Source organism: Pezoporus flaviventris, unplaced genomic scaffold, assembly GCF_033815535.1.
Source record: "Pezoporus flaviventris isolate CSIRO_AGI_PZ_B2104156 unplaced genomic scaffold, CSIRO_AGI_Pfla_v1 ptg000001l, whole genome shotgun sequence".
NCBI lineage: Eukaryota > Metazoa > Chordata > Aves > Psittaciformes > Psittacidae > Pezoporus > Pezoporus flaviventris.
The window spans coordinates 28,182,191-28,201,158 of NW_026892549.1; the positions used below are offsets into that span (position 1 = coordinate 28,182,191).

The 18,968-nt window shown below is 40.4% G+C and overlaps 1 protein-coding gene and 1 non-coding gene across 2 annotated transcripts; both read right to left on the reverse strand.

Annotated features, from left to right (window-relative positions):
• LOC133267496 (mitochondrial import inner membrane translocase subunit Tim23) lies at positions 1–18,964 on the reverse strand. The gene is made up of 7 exons (XM_061449795.1): positions 18,805–18,964; positions 18,235–18,293; positions 15,159–15,252; positions 14,859–14,943; positions 12,475–12,533; positions 9,363–9,473; positions 1–659 (listed from the first exon to the last, which is right to left on the reverse strand). Exons 1-7 carry the CDS (start codon positions 18,899–18,901, stop codon positions 544–546), a joined length of 621 nt encoding a protein of 206 aa, XP_061305779.1. The 5' UTR covers positions 18,902–18,964; the 3' UTR covers positions 1–543.
• LOC133274065 (small nucleolar RNA SNORA74) lies at positions 13,145–13,344 on the reverse strand. The gene has a single exon (XR_009745018.1). It is a non-coding gene; the product is annotated as a small nucleolar RNA SNORA74 (small nucleolar RNA).
• Positions 18,965–18,968: the final 4 nt, after the last annotated feature.

Genomic DNA, 18,968 nt, shown 5'->3' on the forward strand with positions numbered 1-18,968 from the left:
TTGCACAAGTACCACCCTTTTTATTAATGATTATGTCCCTTTTTACTGCTTACCCTGTGCTGTCAGAGTAACAGGCTTTGCCCTGTGCCAGCTGCCACTTAAGGCTCCTGCTGGCTCCAGCTGCTGGGGCAATGCATGTTGAAAGACTGCAGTGAATAGCTCTATGGACACAAACTTTATTATGCAGCGCTATCGTGGCAGCACATGCAACCAAACCTGGTAGCGCAGCAGTACAGCTATGGGACTTGAGCATGCCTTGTAGCTCTGGCCCAGGGCTAGCTGGTGAGCGTGTCAGGGAGACTATCTCGGTGGCCACTCTGTTCGCTTGCAGGTCCAAGAAATATTGCTGCCTTTCCAGCAACTGGCTGGCAGGAAGGAAAGGGCCAGTCCAGTTACGTGGTGTCAACAGGTTCTTCCCAGCATAGCTTCCTTCGGTTTCACACTAATTGTAAATAAAATAGGAAGGGGCACCAGACAGGTCTTGCAACTGATTTGATTGGTGACTATGCAAGCATGTCCTCTGTCCCACAGTGGCTGCCCTGCTCAGAGGGACTGCCCAGCTATGGAGTCCTTCATGTGCTCCCAGTTGTTGTAGAGAGCGTAGAGGCCAGTCAGCGTCAGACCTGCAATACCACCTCGTGCTATCCCACGCACTCCACCTGGAAAAGAAACACAGATTGAAACCCATTAAAGTTACATCTGAGGGAATGGTCAGCTACAGTGGCTTCCTAGAAGCTGTTCAAATGCAGAGGCACTTCAATGAAAGTTTTCCTTTTTTAAGTATCTTTCCAGAAAGGGTACCTGTGCTAATTCTATCCCCCCCGTCAAACCTACCTCCAGACTTGAGAAAGGTCATTCCTGATCCTGACACTAATTCTGCTGGTATGACTTCCTCTCTAACTGTGTTAGCACTACTGCCTCAGAACACTACTGCTGCAGAACACTTGAAGCAAAGGTGGCTTTTCCCAAGTCCTACTTTCCGTTCCATCTGTTCTCAGCACAGGTGTTTACAGATAGATATGATCTCTTCCTGCTTCAGGAACTCCTCCATTTGGTATTTCAGATGAGGAATAATAATAATGGTTGTCAGTTACAGTAACTGGATTTGGGGAGAAGGAGAAAGGGACAGGTGGGAACAAGCGAACACAACAGCAGCTGATACGGACATGACCCTGGGCTCCAGAGATTCTTGGAGATTCTTGCACAGAACTTATCACTGCTTTGGTGTCTTTGTAATTTTAAAATCTTTTTTGGGAAAAAAAAAAGTAGATGAAAGGGATCGATGGCAAGAATTTACTGGTGAATTCACTGAACACCTGCCTTTATCCTTGCTGCTATTAATATTCAAAATGACCATCCTGCAATGGCACAAATTGAGTCACCCAGGTGATCACATTTTTTAGTTATTTTTACTGCTCACTCAAGACTTGAAGCTTGGGCAAGCTGTGAAGGTAAAACAGGGCAAGTTTGGCTAATACCAGCAGCCAGTGCATCTGGCTGGAGGTGGGAGTCAGATGGCATCACAACTCCATTCCACCAGCAACAGCTGTGGTGTACAGGGACAGAAGTAGAGACTTCTGTTGCTATTCCTAAACATCAAAATGTCTCTATCCCTCAGTAACAGGAGTGCCTTGGTAAAGCTCCCAGAATGCATATAAATGCACAGGAACCCTGACAGTATGACCCTCAACACCAGGAAAACTTCAGAGTTTGACTCTGCAATGTTTAGCAATCATAGCTGAAGCAAGTTAGATAATGTGTCCAGTATACAGAACAAGGCCATGTTCTGCTTACAGCCAGATAAAGCCTTCCTGCTTTACTGGGAAAGCCGACTGGAACTCAGGTTCCTCAAACTTGAAAAGAAATGCATCTCAGTAATCAGTGATTATTTGTTTTTTTCAATTATGAGTCATAAAGTTGTCTCACAGAACGGCAGTTAGGCTTTTAGTGGGGCAAGAAGCTGCTGGCGTCAGCTAGACCGAGACTGCACTACCTGTGCTGCAGGATTAAACAGATTTCATCAGAGCTGTTGAACCCACTCACATTGCCCAGGCATGCAATGGTACCAAACAGCTGCAGAAGCGATAGCAGAAGTTGGACTTGGTACCCAAAGTCATGTGTAGCCATAGCTCCAGAAGTTTCACTCTCAGACCAGCTGTGATGATTCAGGAGGTTTTTTGGATATAAGCCTGAGTTCACTGCTCAAACTGTTGAGAACTCAGCAGCTCTAAGAAAAGGCATACTGTTTATGCACCTACCTGCCTAAAGGATTTAGGAATGCAAATATAGACTTCTATTTTTGATAATTCATCCTGAATTTGTTGCATAAAAAGCTTTTCACATGAAGGGGTTGCAGCTGGGTACACAGAGCTAACCACATGCAAGCAGCTTCTGGCAAAAAGCCACAGGTGAAATTCAAAGGATACTTTGTGCAAGTATTTGAGATAATCTGTAAAAATACTTAGTCCTTGTTACTTTTGGGAAAAATGAATAAAACATTAGGGAGACTGATTTTCTTGCTGCTCATATTTAGGAAACAATTGCTCGCAGAAGAAACCCCCAGAGGGTCCTAACCATTATGGTATACAGGGAAATGCACAAGATGGGGGATATCCTTATAGGGTGCAATGCAGTACAGAGGTATGACGATTCCTGTAGACTCTTCCCTAAGCCCCCAAGTTCCTCTTCTTTCCTGCTAAAATCCTATTCTTCCTAGGGAATAAAGGTAGGCTGAAGGCTGATGAAGGATGGTTCCAGACTCTGTGAAGTCAGGATTGTATGAAAAATGTATCTTCTTTAATTTTCACAGCTAAGCACCTCTGCACACTTAAGACACAGTGCTGCTAAGAGGTACTGCTCCTAACACAAAAATGTTAATGCTTTCCTGTGCTGGGGTTAGCCAGGTCAGGATGGCAGCTCTTATCCACTTACAGTGTCAACCACAGGGCCAAAAGCAGTCTGCAGGTCTTGCAGACAACTTGGGGACCTTGCTGAAGACGTTTCAGTGAAGTCTGCTTCATGAACAGAAGCAGTCACTATAGGTCTTTACAGGGTTAGAAAAAATCCAAGAAAAAAACATGCAAGAGATGTTTCTTACCAGGTTCCCTTCTGCTTTGTTTCTGCTACATACATTATCAGCAAATTGTTCTGTAGCAGCTACACCTGGTTTCTGAACCACCCACAGTAATTACAAAAAAGGGAAAGAAAAAAACTTTTTCTTTCCCTAAGTGGTTAGATTTGCATTTGAGTAAATAGCTCCAGGTCTGTGGCAGGCTTCAAGCAGCAAAGCACTGCAGAATGCAGCCCAGTTGCTAGGCAGAAAATGTTAAACCCTCTGAGAAGATTACCTTGTTAAAAAAGTAAATTAAGAATTCTCCACTCCCACCCCAGCTGTGTTTGTGAGATAGAACATATTCCCACCCCTCCTCTGCAATCACTCCCTGCAAGCCTCTGATACAGAGTCTGCCTTGACAAACCCATGGTTGTAACCCTCTAATCTTGCATGTCTGAGCAAGATAACTTAAAAAGTTCCAGCTGATAGACACTTCTGAAAGCAGGTATTTTTGAGATCGGGCAACTTGCACAATAGTTGAATATTGCTGTGGGCTTCCAAAGCTATGTCTGATGCTCTCTAAGTGATAATTTAGTCCCCCGGTTTTAGCTGCTGCACCCTTTCACCACCCAGTATTGCCCTCTTCTATGCATTTGAAATACATTTCAGAGTACACTGTGTAATGACACAGCATTCTAATAGTGCAGCTTTGTATTTCTTCATGGCATGATCCACTCCTAACACTGAATTTGACTTGTATAGCAGGTAAAACCATTCTCTGTATCACGTAACATGAGGGCAAAACCTTCCATTTAAGACCTTACTGTCTCCAATTTCAGAATTTGTTACTCCACTATGCTGGGAGAGTTCCTGGAATGTTTAAAGCAAGAACCACCCAACAGCAAACATTAGAAATACCTTAACTGAAAACCCAGGCTAGGCCCACATATTTATGCCAAACAAAGTAAGCGTAATAGTCAAGTTGTGATTAGTTTTCTGCCTTCCAATCTCTCTCTGTTGCTCAGAATGCAGTTTCTTTCCATCTAGGGCTTCAAGAACAGGGCTTATCTTAAAGGTCTTGAATTTTGTACAAGGCAACATCAGTTTTGGTCCAAATTCAAGCACAGCAGTAGCTAACCAGACCCTCTGAACCATCAGGCAAACTTTTGTTTCAACATCTGTGGGTGGTCCTATGTCAGTAGAAAACTTGAACAGTTTCTTCCTGCTCCGAGGAGGGGTCATCTTGTGAAATCTTTTAAGTGTGGACAAAGTCTGTGGGTAGAGAACTTACTGAGGAAACTGATGAGCCTCTTTCTGGAATTAAGATATATTCCAGAAAAGCACATTCCACTTTCATACTGCTACAGCTAAAACAGTACTGTGGTTAAAATACAGAAACAGCAAAGCCTGAAACAGGGAACATTTCTTGTAGTTACGGTGGTGTGAAGGCTAAATTAGAAAACAAGTAAGAATTTACAATTTAATTTACAAGTCCACAAGTATTAAAGCTGTTGGATTTACTTTGCAAACATTATTAAAATTGCCTGTCTTCTGAGTGAAAGCAGCAGCACCTGACTGACAGGAGACTGCTTCAGCTACTGTAAATGGCAGTAAGAACCCTGCAAATCCTTGCAGCACTGAGAACTTGGTTCACTGTTTCTGCTTAGCAGAGCTGGGCAGAAAGCAGCACTGCTCTCAGTGGCCACATGTATTCTTAGTCACTAGCCCTCCAGTAACTAAGCTCTGGAGTACCTGCTTATACTTTGCCCTTCTTTCTCCCTTATTTCAGACAGAAACAAAATCCCTTCACTAAACAGTATGTGATTAATAGTCTTACAGACTACTTATAGTCTGTATTTGATTAATTGTCTTACAGACTATTTAAGATAGCAATCTATCTTAAAAGCAGATTTTAATAGAGGTTCTTAATTTCTAAAATGCCTGATAGCCCTGAACTTCAAAGTTCAGAAGCGAATCCTTTACTTCCTTTCCTCTAAATAATGCAGAAAAATAAGATATCCCAGGGCCATACTCGCAGAAGTCTACAAAAAGCTCCCCTTTCCCCCTCCCCACTAAAAAGAAACAAGAAAAAATACCAACTGTCTAGCCCAAAGAAAAACACAGGTTGAGCCCCAAAGGAGGAGGCTTTTAAAGATCAGGAAGTACTTAGCCAACACAACTGCCCTGAACTCCTACCCACTGAATGTCACAAAACTGATCTTTAGCTCTGGCCATGTTTTACTGCTAGCAATTAACCATTTAGCCCTTCTTAATTAATTCATAGCATATTGACTTTTCAGGGTTGTGTTCTGAGGTTAAAATGACAAGTACTCCCTTCAGCTACTGCTATGCAAGTCCCTTCTTTTTCAGGCACACACTATTTTATACTGAATTATGTAACATCTATTGTGCAAAAGGCATGAGATGCTCCATCTAGTATCAAGTTCCTACTGTCAGGAGTACAGTAATCAAAATAATTTAGTTTGTCCAACACAGTATTTTTGTTCCTGTTTTCCCTAACCTCAAGGGGGGTGAAACTATCTAAGAAAGAGTATCTATAACCTGTATAACCATCAGGTAAGAAAGAAATGTTATTTAACTGCCTTGCTTACTGAATTCTCTGTCAGGAATTTCAGTGAGAAACTACAGCTGTCACACTGGGTCAGATCAAAGTCTCACCTAGCTGAGGAGCTGAGGATATTTTTCCTGAGTGATCGACCATGCATGCCTGAGAAGGAGTGCAAGATCCTCAGCCAGCCCTACCTTTGTGACATGATGACTGGAACCATATGTGTTTTCAAGGTGGCAGGGAATATTAGTGACAATAGTGCATTTCTTGCTACTTTCAGAAACTAATACAATTATGAGAAAACAAAATGAAGATGCTTGAGTTAGGAAAAAAAGGTTGAAAACGCATGCAAGAGAACTAAATATTTGTTTAAGTTCTATTAGTACGTGTGCTTTGTAACATTTAGCAGAAAAAATCTAGCATAACAGATCTTAATTTTAGCCTTTGCTTGAAACTAAAGAATAAAGAACAGTATTAAATAGAAAAGTCATCCTCGTGGACTCAGAATATCAGACTGACTTTTAGCAAAACTCAAACAGGACTGACTAAGTTCAACAGCATTTCTACTACATATGTCACTGGCAAAGGAACATAAAGGTGTTTCTTTCACCTATCATTCACCTTTTACGCAGAACATTCAGTTTAAGTTGTGAATTCAAAATACAGTTTCCATGAAGTTGCAAGTTTAGTGTAACAAGTTAATACTGTACCCACTTTGCTACATTTGGGTTAAAATCTAGTAAGTAATCTTGATTTTAAATTTCATTTCAATAAATGTGAAACCTAGAGAACACTAGGTCAAAGGAATCAGCTAGTATGCTGTTTCAAGGCTCCTCAAATCAGTTTTACTTTCAAAAGCAATTGAAAATCTGTTAACCTAAGCCATACAGAATGCTGAGACAGATCCCAGGTAACACTTGATTTATAATGGCAAGTTAACAATATCTGACTAATTTCGAGGACTATCAGAGGTCTTGGGGACTTAACTGCTTTAGTCACTTGCAATGGGCACCTGATAGTGATTAAAGCCACTTCCAGTGAACACAGGGAGGCTGAACTTCCACAGTCTTCATCTGCAGACCTTTTAATGCTCTTCTATCTTCTCTCACAGAAGCTGTGTGTTAAGTAACCTTGCACAAAACTGCTCACAATCTAATGGTTTTAGAACATGCATAGTTTGGAAAGTCTTTTTTTGTTTGACTGCTGGCATTTTGGTAATGATTAACATCATTTCAAGGCCAGGTTGGATGGGGCTTTGAGCAACCTGGTCTAGTGGAAGGTGTCCCTGCGCATGGCAGGTGGGTTGGAATGAGATTATCTTTAAAGTCCCTTCCAACCCAAACCATTCTATGATTCTATAACACTTCTACAAGGATAAATTGTGAAAACTGGGACCAGTTTGGGGCAACAAACCTCAGCCTTCAAATTTTTCCCACTACTTTCTTCCATTCATTCACGCCCCTCAACAAAAGCTTAACAGTTTGTTTCAGAAATTCAGTTTAGGCTTTCTGGTGTACACAAGAGTATCTTTCGGAGCAACAGGGCTGCTGATGTGATTCTTCTATCAGTGCTATGTTTAAACACGAACCATAAAGTCATAATAAAAAACCTGTCATACTTTATACAGTTTCTTCTTAAATATATTCCTTATCTCTTTACAAAACAGAAATGATGGAGGTGGGAAATCTGAGAGTATGAATAGCACTGCCTCCAACTTTGTAGATTATGGAACAGCCTTGGTTTGAAATGGTGCGTTTCGGGGAGTTTGCAGCTGATGCGAAAATGTGGGGATTTAGAAGTGTCCCTGATAGCTTACAAATTTTCCTTTTTCTGTGCCAGCATGACATTCCATGTAACACAGGAAATGATTACAATCCTGATATGTCACAACTGTGAACTGATCATTTGCATGTGGCTGAAATATTCAAGGTTTCTTAGGTAGAGATACATATTGATCCTGCATAAAGGCATAACTTAGATGGAAGCTTTAACCATACAGAATTAGGAAGGGTATTCTGGCATAAATTGACAGGAGAAGAGGCATGGGAGAAACAGCAAGAAGGACACAGCATGAAAGAAAAAAGGAAAATAAGACTGGAATTAAATTCTCAAACTGATGTGAATATAATCTTGTTCACTTACAGAACTAATCCTTGACCTTTAAAGGTATACTGTGCCACTCAAATTTCCTGCATATGGCGAAAACCACGTTTCTTTTGAATTTCTCTGCAATACAATTCATATGCCTGACACATACTTGAAATACAATACAGCTACTGACTACATTTACCTTTATCAGCACTACTATTGGCTGAGTAGATCCTATGTTACAAAACAAAGTCCCACTGTGCTTTGGCAAGAAAATTTTTTGTGGTGTCAGGTGACTGTGCATATGACTGGGGTAGTTATCCATGGTTGCACTGCGCCAGGAAATGAAGAATTACACATAGACAGCTCTATGCTTCTCAGAGGTAATGGGGAAGCCTCTGCTGGAGTGCAAGATGGCAGTTCTCCTTCTTAATAACTTCCTGTAGGAAATGCTAGGCTTTTATGCTGCTACCCTACCCAAATGTCATTGGCCATCTCTTATATTACTCATGAAATTCCAAATAACAGCTATGCGCTCGTGCAAGGTTAAGTGCACAAGCTAGTATTTATGAAGACTACTCGGGCCAGTTATTTTTCGTTTCAATTAGTCTAGGACAGCAGGAAAATAAGACTTCTCAAACTGCTTTGGCCCAGACATAAAGCTGAGCTTCAGAAACACATCTAACTGAGCCTCGGTGTCTTAGAGGCTCAGTTAAATATGTAAAAGTACATAGGTTAATTCTAGAATTATCTCCTCAGTAATGAATCATACAGCCTAAACCTTTATTAAGGTACTTAAAACTAGTGTTTTTTTCCTGTGGGTAGTCAATCCCTGGTACCCAGCAGTCCTCTAAAAAAGATGAACCCTCCAACTCTTGAGCTTGGAATATGTGTTTTCCTGAAGAAACTCAGGCCCCCTCCTCTGCCAACAATTCAGTCTGCATTAGTAAGTAACCTTAAATCCATGCTGTTCTCAAATAACATTGTTAGTTTTGACCACTATGCAAAGATTAGAGTCCTACCCCAAGACAACTGTTTCACAAACAGTTAAGTAATAACTTCATACATGTATCAGTTTCTCTGTGTGTAGGGCTTGTTTTCAGCTCTGGTACTATCACATGAATCACCTGTAGTAAGTTTCACCTTGATGCATTCAAGCTGTGCCCTGTGTATTCCTCCTCAACCCCATTTCACTTTGGAAGGTAGCTCCCATTTGCTTGCGTCCACTCATGGACTTGAGAAACTATTGGTTTTATTCCTGCTGTACTTAAAAAACATGGCTAAGAATGAGCTGGGTATGTATTTTATACAATCTCACTATAAATCTGAGTAAATATCTGAATGTTAATTCAGCTTATATGTGTAACAGACATAATCTGGCTCTCATGACTGTTAGTCCTGTGCAAGTTGGAAAGAATCTGATTTAATTCAGCTGGAACTTCTTAAGTGCATGTTTTCCTTAAGTGGTCTTAGCTGGGTGAAAAACAATGTGTGGGTTAGGCGACATTGAACTTAATAGGTCTTAGTTCCCACTGCACCATTTTTACACTGCAGTTTTCAGAGCAGGACAGTATTTAGTAAAAGTAGTGAGAATCCTAATAACTAGGATAAAAGTACAAAAGAAGAAAAACTAGAAACATTTAGTTACTCTACCAGTGCTTTTGTACAGCATTCCCGTCAAGGTTCCAGCACCTATGGTATTCAGGTCGTCTTCTGCACCTCGTGTTTTTTCAATGATAACTCCAAATGCACTGTAAAGTAGAGCTGGAAAAGAAAAACATATTAAATTCAAGTTAACTGAATCTCTCATTCTCTGAGACACAAGGCTTAGAATCCAAGCTTGGTGTAACTATTTAGCCCATGCTTCTGAAGCACAGATTTTCTGTTTATTTAAAGAGGGGAAATCCTCAGCAAAATTCCATCTTTGGTGCTTTTTTTCCAGACCTATTTCTATTTTACAGATAATTTTTCTTTCTCCAACTGTAGTTTGGTTATAAAGTAGCATTCTTCATGCCTTCTAGTACTGCCTCAAGATATGATAAATATGTGATATAAAGAACTGACTGAAGTTTAAGCCCATTTTACTAGTTCAAATTCATCTGGAAGACTTTTGAGGGTTAAACTCTGTACTGGGAGGCTTTATACTGTCTTGTGTGGATGGCATGAAACTAAACTCAACACCACTTTCTAGGTAGCAGAGAAAATAGTTTCCCACATGTGACTGAGATGAAATATAAGTTAAGTGCAGCATTCAGATCATGTTATTAAGGGCTGGAATACAATGTGCCACATTTCCCTTACAAATGACAATTGAATTGCTTGGGATTTGACATTTACAGCTACTCCATCTCTGCCTGCATGTGAAAATTTTGTCCCCAGAGGGCCTTTTGCTTTCGGAAAACTTTGGGGACTGTCTGGAAAGGATTAGAAATGTGTGGGTTTTTAGTATGAATGCATATATAATCTATTGTTTTGAGGAAGGGTAAAGGCACCTCCATCCTCTCTCCTCATAATATATTCTTATTTCATGCTGACATGGAACAGTAGAGTATGTCATCATTTTACAGTGATAAAGACACTATGCCACTTTAATTCATCACTTGTCCTCCAAAAATTTGAAACCTCTGCGTCTGTTCGAAAGCATGCAACTCCTTCATAAGCAACTCTATTAATGTCAATGAGTTGAATGGTAGCATCTTTCTGCATTCAGCATAGGCAATGGTATTTTACCTTGTCTTAGTAGCATGTAGTATTAACAATGAGGGGAGGAAAAAGCTGAAGTCAACGTTGTTTAAAATAGTTTAACACAGATGTTGCTACCTCTATTCAGGAAGTGAATGACACAAATTGTTGGTGTCAAAAGGAATTCCTGAGGTACATAAATACTGTACAAGTGAAATAAGATGAAAAATAATACTTCAGCTGCTTGAAAAGAACTTCTCTGGTAGCTAGGACAAGGCACAGCTATACCAAATCCCAAAATACCAAGTTCTGCTTAACTCTATGACACAGGAGGCCATATTTTATAAGCAAAATAACAATTTGTTACTGGAATGCACAAACATTTTCTTGAGTAATCTTTCTTCAAACACAGCTGAAAAAACTGTTAATGTGTCACTTAACTTGGGACCTTGAATTGCAGTGTGCCTGCGTCTCAGTTTTCAGCTATGTTTTGATTAGATTTGGAATAGAAAATAAGAAAAAAAAACAATCCCATCATAAAAGTCACTAGGCAGTATGCGCCTCCTAGAAGTGCCATTCAGAATCCCATCTCTAACCATGGCCTCTCTCTGATGCCTCAAAAGCTGACGTCTGAGTTAATCAGAAGGCTAATCTACTCTTTAGAAAGAAGAGTGAAACAAAATGCAATAAATGCAACTTAGCCTATGTTTTGATGCACTTCTCAAAATTCAAATATGTGTAGACTGGGTTATAACATGATGTTGTATGTGTTTCAAATATTGCTAGCTTCTCCTCTCTGCTACCACTTTGTGGAGCAATGAGTCCCATCATTAACCTTCAAAATATTTTTACCAGTTTTGGATTTCTCCTTTCAAAGTAACTGAGCACCCTTTGGTCTTTTAAGATTGAAGGGGGAGGTGGAGTGGGCAAAGAGCTTGTATTTTCTATGGCATCAAGTTACTGCACTGACTTTTATGAAATCATCTGAAGTTGATTTTCTAAGGCAACTGATGGGATTTTTATTTTCTGTCCCCACCCAAACCTTGGTTCACAGTTTTTCTTATACATCAAGCTTTTGTTCATTTTCTTTACTCTTTTTTTTTCTAACCCGTACTAGTTATAAGCAATGTTTATATTTAAAGTAGGTGGTATAATACGTGATTTTTCTAGCTAAGATACCATCATAAAAGGATAAATCTCTGCAGTCACTATCACATTTCTTCTTGTCCTGGAAGCAGAGATGGGACGCCTGGCCCGGGCTAGCCAAAGAGGTATTCCATACCACAGCACGTCATGCCCGGGGTGGGGGGTAACTGGGAGTTACCCGGAAGGACACGGGCTTCCAGGTGGGACTCGTTTCTTGGCCGGTGGTATTGTATTCTCTTCCCTTGTTATTTTCTCTTATCATTGTTGTCGTTGGTGGTAGCGGTGATGATTTGTGTTGTACATTGGTTGCTGGACTGTTCTTGTCTCAACCCGTGGGAGTTGCACTCTTTCGATCCTCCTCCCTGTTCCTCCGGGAGCGGGGAAGGGGAGAGCCCCGGGGGAGTGGGCCTCGATTGCTGTCAGCCCGGTACCACTCACTGGGAGTGAGTGAACAAGTTGTCTGGCTGGGTTTAAACCACGACAGTTCTACAGATGAACTTTTTATTGATGCTTTAACTGGAAACAGACATCAGGCAGTTGCTCACATAACCACTGAGTCTCTTCTTAGATTATTGAAGTTATTTCAGAAGTATTCAATTATATTTTTTGCCTGAAGTTGTGAATTACCTTCAATTTATTAACAAGTAAACATTATCTCTAATTTTCAGGTATTCCTGTTATTCCATAGCTGTAGTTTTTGGTTTTAATATACTACAAATTTTGGTGGTTAATTATAGGCTTCTGGCCATGAATATTTCAAATCCTGTTTCAGCCTTTAATTTCCTTTACAATGTCTACTGAAATGCCTTCACATCCCAAGTAAAAAAACCTGCAGCTTTTCCTGATGGATGTCATAATGAAAATTTAGAGAATAAACTTCCCCATCAAACAGTTACATCTTTGAGTTGTTTTCCTACAAAGTCATGACTTTACTTACCTAGAGATCCCAGAGTGTTAGCCCATAATGCTCCTTGCCGTGTCACCATATTTAGAATTCTATAAAGGAGTTAAAAAGGAATTAAAACTTTCAGCTGTGTTTACACTGAGGCAGTATTTAAGATAGGTGTAATGTGTCTACACTACACATTTGATTAATAAAACTGGAATAATGAACCAAAAGCCCTTCAAAACAAAACAGTAAAGAAAAGCACGTAACTTATATACACGATCTCCTCTATAACAAGTACTACAAATAGCAATGAAGGCGATTATGAAAGCAAAAATTTTGTTCTGTCAAACCTTATGAAATTTTTTCTCTCTTTTCAAGTCAAACTTGCCCCTTACCAAGAATCCAATCTCTTCCCTTCAAATTACTTTCTAACCCTAGATGATAAATGCTCCTTATGTGGTTACTGCATATGGTGACTGAGAATGACTGGTACGTTTATGCTCACTTGGTAGAAGACCTCCAGGAAGGCTAGACTGATCTTCTAGAAGGTGCAAGCAATACAAGGACCAATGTCAAGGTGCATGGTGATGCCTGAATAAATGGTATGCTATTAAAACCAAGTCTGAACTAAAGCAAGTTGGGAAGAAAAGTAGCAATCTTATGCACTTCCATTTGTCACACTTAGCACTCAAAAGGTAAAGTACCCTAAGTATTTCTGTATGTATGCTTCCAGACTAGCACTAAAGAGGGAAAGCAAATCTTTAGTGCACTCTCAGGGAAGCACGTTGACACTTCTTTTTGGCATTAGCTGTCTCCAGAATGGTGACAACAGCAGCAAGAAGAAATGAATGATTTTTATCTCCCAGCAGTGTAACACTATCACAGGCATACTGCCCTGGACAGCTGACTACCACTGGAGTCCAGTTTATCTTTTAAAGCAATGAAAGTGTTCCACATCACATTCTTTCTGATTTGTATTCATTTTACGCTATCTTCTTTTTCTAATAATTTTCATTAGGAGACCTAGGCCATTACTGAATATGGTTAGGCAATGTACTAAACAATAACAGAAAACACTTTAAAACATGAGAAAAAAAATAATCCAAGAGACTACCAAATTGACAGCTTCCCCCTAATTATAACCCCAGCCCCATTTTGTTAACATTACATCAATTCTGAATTGATATTGATTATAATAACCATGATTTAATGTTTTATTTAATTATTGATTTAATAACCATGACACATTTTGTAATATTCAATGACAGGGAATTAACAGCAAAATTCAAATTAATAAAGAAAAATACCTGTGTACATTAAGTATAAATTTGAAGAAAATCTACCTAGGCAAGTATTTTCCCTGCATCTGATTAGGAAAACATGGAACTTAATACACTAGTTGAAGGTGATGACCTTCAACAGCCTTTTCCCTTGAAAAGCGTGGACTAACAGCACCATGTGCAGCGACTGCCACCTACTGGGCTCGGCCCATCGAAGGTTGCACTAACAACTTTTTTGCCTGATTTGGCTGATTCTGAGTATGTAAAATACAATTCTGTTCATCTAGAACATTATGGAAGAGTCAAAATTATGGTTGGGAATACCTCTAATAGCTCTAGAGAAGGTAAGGAAAGGAATGACAAATACAAAAAGATAATTTTAAAAGGAGCAGAGCTAGTAAAGCTATACCAGGAAATGGTAAATTCTTCCGCTAAAATTCCTTTTTTTCAAAGTTCTGTGGGAGTGAAAATGGTTTTCCCCAGTTATTCCACTCCTCTAGTTTCCTATGTCTTTTTCACAGGCACTGAAGTTTTCTCGTAGTTATGTCTAAACTACTAATAATTTTAAAAGAAGCATACTGCCAACAACAACAACAAAAAATCATTCCTATCTTAACTGCATTCTTTCAAACTATCAGGTAAGGCAAAACCATGGGAATGCCACAGGCATCCATGGATGCTGTAATCCAGAACTACTTCCGCCATTCAACACTTGCTCAGCAGCACGCGCCAATGTCATCCCTAATGCAAACTCAGGCAGGCACAGCTTCTGCATTTTAATCTCTTCCTGCTTTTGAAAAGTTTGGGAAAGAAGAGTGAGCTTGCCCTCAGATAAGCGACAGCAAAAAAACAGCTCAAAGCAAAGCAAGCTGCTTTGGCCGTGGGAATATTTCAACCAAACCACAGGTTTGACTTTGAAGTACATTTCTAGTAAACATCAAAGTAATTAATTCTCAAATATTTAATGTAAATCAGAGGACATACAAATTGTCACCAAATGCAAAGCGAAAAGCTTGAACTGAGCATCATTATAACTAAAACCATTTCATAACTTGATGAACACACTGATTCTCATTTGTCCCCACTAAAGACACAAAAATACAGGCTGGAGGAAACAACAAAGGTGTACTTTTTTTGAGACTGAACACTTACTGTACATTTCTAGGTTTTGACCACGCCATATTCTGTGTTTCTTTCAAGCCAAGTCGCAAGCCATTCAGTGCACCAAATGCTGCTCCTAGTTTGCATAATACCAGTTATTACTTTTGAAGAAGAAAGAATACTAGAAATAAATACTGAGGATAGACTTTGGTGTACAGACTGAAATAGCTCTTTTATGTAAGACAGGACTGCAGAACAAGATATTTACAATCTTATCAATTACAGTAGTACATGCATAGTATAGGTGTTAGTTACCCGGGCAGCTGGGAAAAGTGAGAAACACAAATCTACCTGTCATACAACATCCTCCAATGGTAAAAAAGGCCAGCTCAAATCTGCCTCGAGTTTTGTTGGCTCCTGTGGGCAAGATAAATTCATCTGTATCCTAGGGGGAAACAAAACAAAAGCTTTTGTATTTTCCAAGTGTACCTGCCTCAGAATGTAGGCCATATAAATTTTTTTCTGTACTCCATATAGTGAACTAAAGAAAAGACAGATACAATCAGTGCTTCTGGAAAACTGCTGTCTATACTAGCATTCTCTACACAGAATGGAATAAACTACGTGTATACTTTAAAAAGAATTAAAAAAAACCCTTGGAGCTGCTTTCCCCCCCCCCATATTTCATAACTTTTTATAAACGACACCAGGCAGCCAAATACGTGAGATGTTCGCTGTTTTTTAATAATTTGCTTAATTATTTCTTACATCCTGCAGGAGGCAACATAAGACTCACTGCTCTCTAAAAACCTTCATTGCCTGATTACGCAGCACTGAGCAACCTATACCGATGCAGTAATGCGTTAAAGTTTCCTGCTATTATGATACTAAAGGAAAACTGCCTTTGTACTGAAGAAGTATTTCCCTGCACTAAGTGACCTATTTTGAAGACATGAAAAAAGCAAGGAATACATTCAATACTGGTAATGATCAGGCATGAAATATGTGAGGTTGGTAGTTGTTTTTACTTGTGTATCTTTCTCCCATAGGGACAGGCTTGTGTTCTCCTAAATCATATTGCTCTAAAAAGCTGGAGAAAAGGGCTGAGAACTAGCATTTGTGGAGGGATAAGGTGGGCCAATGCACTCTCGGTATGAGACATTGACAAGATGCACACGTGCTAAGGTGCTAAAGCATTAAGATCTCTTTCTATGCTTCCATGCTTTCCAGTCATAGTATTATTCACCCCCAGTTTAACTGGTACATGACTGCAACAACTGCAGGCTCAAGTAATTACATTCTAAGGGCCTTCTTAGTCCATACTTGGCACTAAACATGGATGGCAATACAAAAAAAAATATACAACTTCTAAAATTCTACTTTATCAATAAACTGAACCTATAATGTGGTTTCTATCTTCTCTGTCACTAATTATTTGGAGAAATTCTATGTGTACACTGGTTATCAGCTTCTAACAGTTTTCCCTATTGATCAAAGAGTCAAGATGAAGCAATCATTGTCTGTATGCAACTTCTGTGTTTCTATACAGACAACAACCTAGGAAGCCCATCCTCGAGATTTCTGACAAAGGCTGGCATGCTATTTTATAATGCATATCTACCAAAGGTAACAAAAGCACTGCAGAAAACATAGTTTGCGCCTGCATCAATGGACTAATGAATAAAGTGGGTTTTAAAGTCATGAGTAGCATTGTACCATTTGCTGTTATGGGAAGGCCAGGATCAAAATGTAAGGTCCTCAACAGTAAGGCTGACTTCCCCTCTGCATTCTGAAAGCAAATGGATGGTCTTCAAATAGAGGAGACTCTCAGCCCTCCATGTGCACCTCCACATATAAACTAATTTTTAAACGCTCAGAGATTCTAAAATATTAGCTACATCTTTTTCCTTGAGCTTTTGGAATCACAGAATAGTTCAGATTTCAGGGGACCTGTGGAGACTGTGTAGTGCAACCTCCTGCAAAGCAGGGCCAGCAAGTGCTGGTTGCTCAGGGGTTTTTGCTTCTCCAAAGATGGAGACCCTGCAGCTTGTGTGGGCAACTTGTTCAAGGAAAAACATTTCCTCCTCATGTTTAAATGTAACTCCCTTTTATTTCAATGTACTTGCTAGTACTAAACATAAAGAGCAGTGAAGTGTGGCAACATAAAATGCAGCCTTTAGTGTTACGCCAATAGGTGTTTTTAGAATTGTTTTATATGTCACTCATGACACTAATGGCAATACTTTCTTTCCTTTTAAAGCAAGTGTAAAAAAAACCCCAAACTATTAGTACACACACAGTTTGTTCTAAAAACTGTTTTACCATTTTTAACATCAACATGTTCCCAGATGTACTGTACTAACTAAACAAGGCAACTTGAGACGGTATTTTTGGAAGAGGTCTAAATAATCACTAAACATTTTCTGACTACTCAACAAAAGCAGGCCAGATAACCACTACTGAATCCACTTCAGAGGTACATTCCCTATTTTATTACATGTTACGCTGTAAGCTTCTAGTGAAAGAGAAATATAAAAATCAGTCCCCACTAGTAGCAGTGACCAGGTATACCATGAAACAAAAGGTATCCAGATTAGCAGATACTATACAACTGTTTACCTTCAGTGCTACTTCTGCAAAATTTCACCTTCTCAGGTAATATAAGCCATATATTCATAAATGTATAGGAAATATTAACTAAGTAAAACCATTAAGACATGCACCCTTATTGGTTTAACTTACACCATTTCAGCTATAGTTAATATTGTTGAGAGGAAAACATTATAGGATTTGAAATTATTTTATTTTCCTTATGGTGGCCTATGGGCCATCATGTAATGTCAACTAATATTAAGCTGTGTATGTAAAATAGATGCATTATTGTGCAGCCTAAACCAGAAAGCTCCACTTTATTATGTTCTCCCTTCAACTGGGAAATGACATAAGGAAAGTGATGTGAAATTTGTTGCTGCTGTGATGACAGCTTGCATGATGACAAAGCCTATATAAGGTCTGGGGTTTGGCTGAACACCTCTGTAAACAGAAAACTAACCCATCAAGTGAGCGGAGTTTCTGGCTGGTGGTGCTGATTGAAGGAGCTCAATGGAGGATATGACAAATGACAGAACTTGTACACGCATGTGTTGGGGCTGTATGCCTCAGGACAGGGAGGAAGACCTCTGTTTTTCAGTAGCAGCAGGCTTACATTAACACAAGTCTTATTTATCCTCTATATTAAAGCTGGTTTTCTTCTTCCAGACACCATGGCACCACAAGATTTTATTAGGAACAATACTAGAAAAATCATTCAACTGTTCATTACTTCAAGATTTCAGTACACAGTATGCAACAGTACAGCAAGGTCTTCACATATGGCCATAAAAATAATGGAATCCAGTTCAAAAAATAGAATAAGCCACCTTCTCACCTGTACTAGATATCTGGGGTCCAAGTTTAAATATGGGGACAAAGGGCTCATTCCAGTTACTGAAAGAGAAAAAACAACAAACTTTAACACCACTTTTCCCAGTAAAAATGTCACATCCGGTAAGTTAAAGGGGGACTGATATCGTGTCTTGCGGAAGAAGTGAAAAGTCTGCTGTTAAGTTGCACAATTGATTAAAACGGCACCGACGGACACCCTCCGGCTGTCCAGGCAGCGCTACAGAGGCAGCACGGATGGGATGGATACAACGCCTCTGTAGCTGATGCCACTGCCGCGTGACCGGCCGTGCCGAACCCGGCCTCTTCCAGCTCCAAGCGCCGGCAAGCGCGGCTGGCGGAAGCGCTGCGGCCCCTCAGGACCCGCGCTCTGCCGCACCAGCCTTTTGTGCAGGCTCCGCCACCCCTAGGCCCGCAGGCATCAGCCGCCAGGCCCTTCTGGCTGACGGGAAGTGGATACTGGCACCCACCTCCCCAGCCCTAGCCCCGCCACCTGAGCCGAAGGCGGGCGCTGCCGCAGGCCCCGCCGGTCGCCCCCTTTGCCGCCGGTACTCACGTGGCACCCCGGCCAGGTCGGCGTTGGAGTACCCGACCCCGCCGGTGCCGAAGAGGCCACCGAGGCCGGTGCCCTTGGAGTTGCTGCCGCCCTCCATGGCGCCGCGGGGCCTCGAGCCCGCCGCACTAACGACCTCCGCGCAATGCCGTAAAGCGCGCCGCGCT

Coding starts and splice junctions, on each gene's coding strand:
- LOC133267496 (XM_061449795.1), bottom strand. CDS start 18,901: ATGGAGGGCGGCAGCAACTCCAAGGGCACCGGCCTCGGTGGCCTCTTC. Junction 15,253..18,234: donor ACCCCAGATATCTAGTACAG/GTGAGAAGGTGG, acceptor GTTTCCCCCTAG/GATACAGATGAATTTATCTT. Junction 14,944..15,158: donor TGGAGGATGTTGTATGACAG/GTAGATTTGTGT, acceptor TATGCAAACTAG/GAGCAGCATTTGGTGCACTG.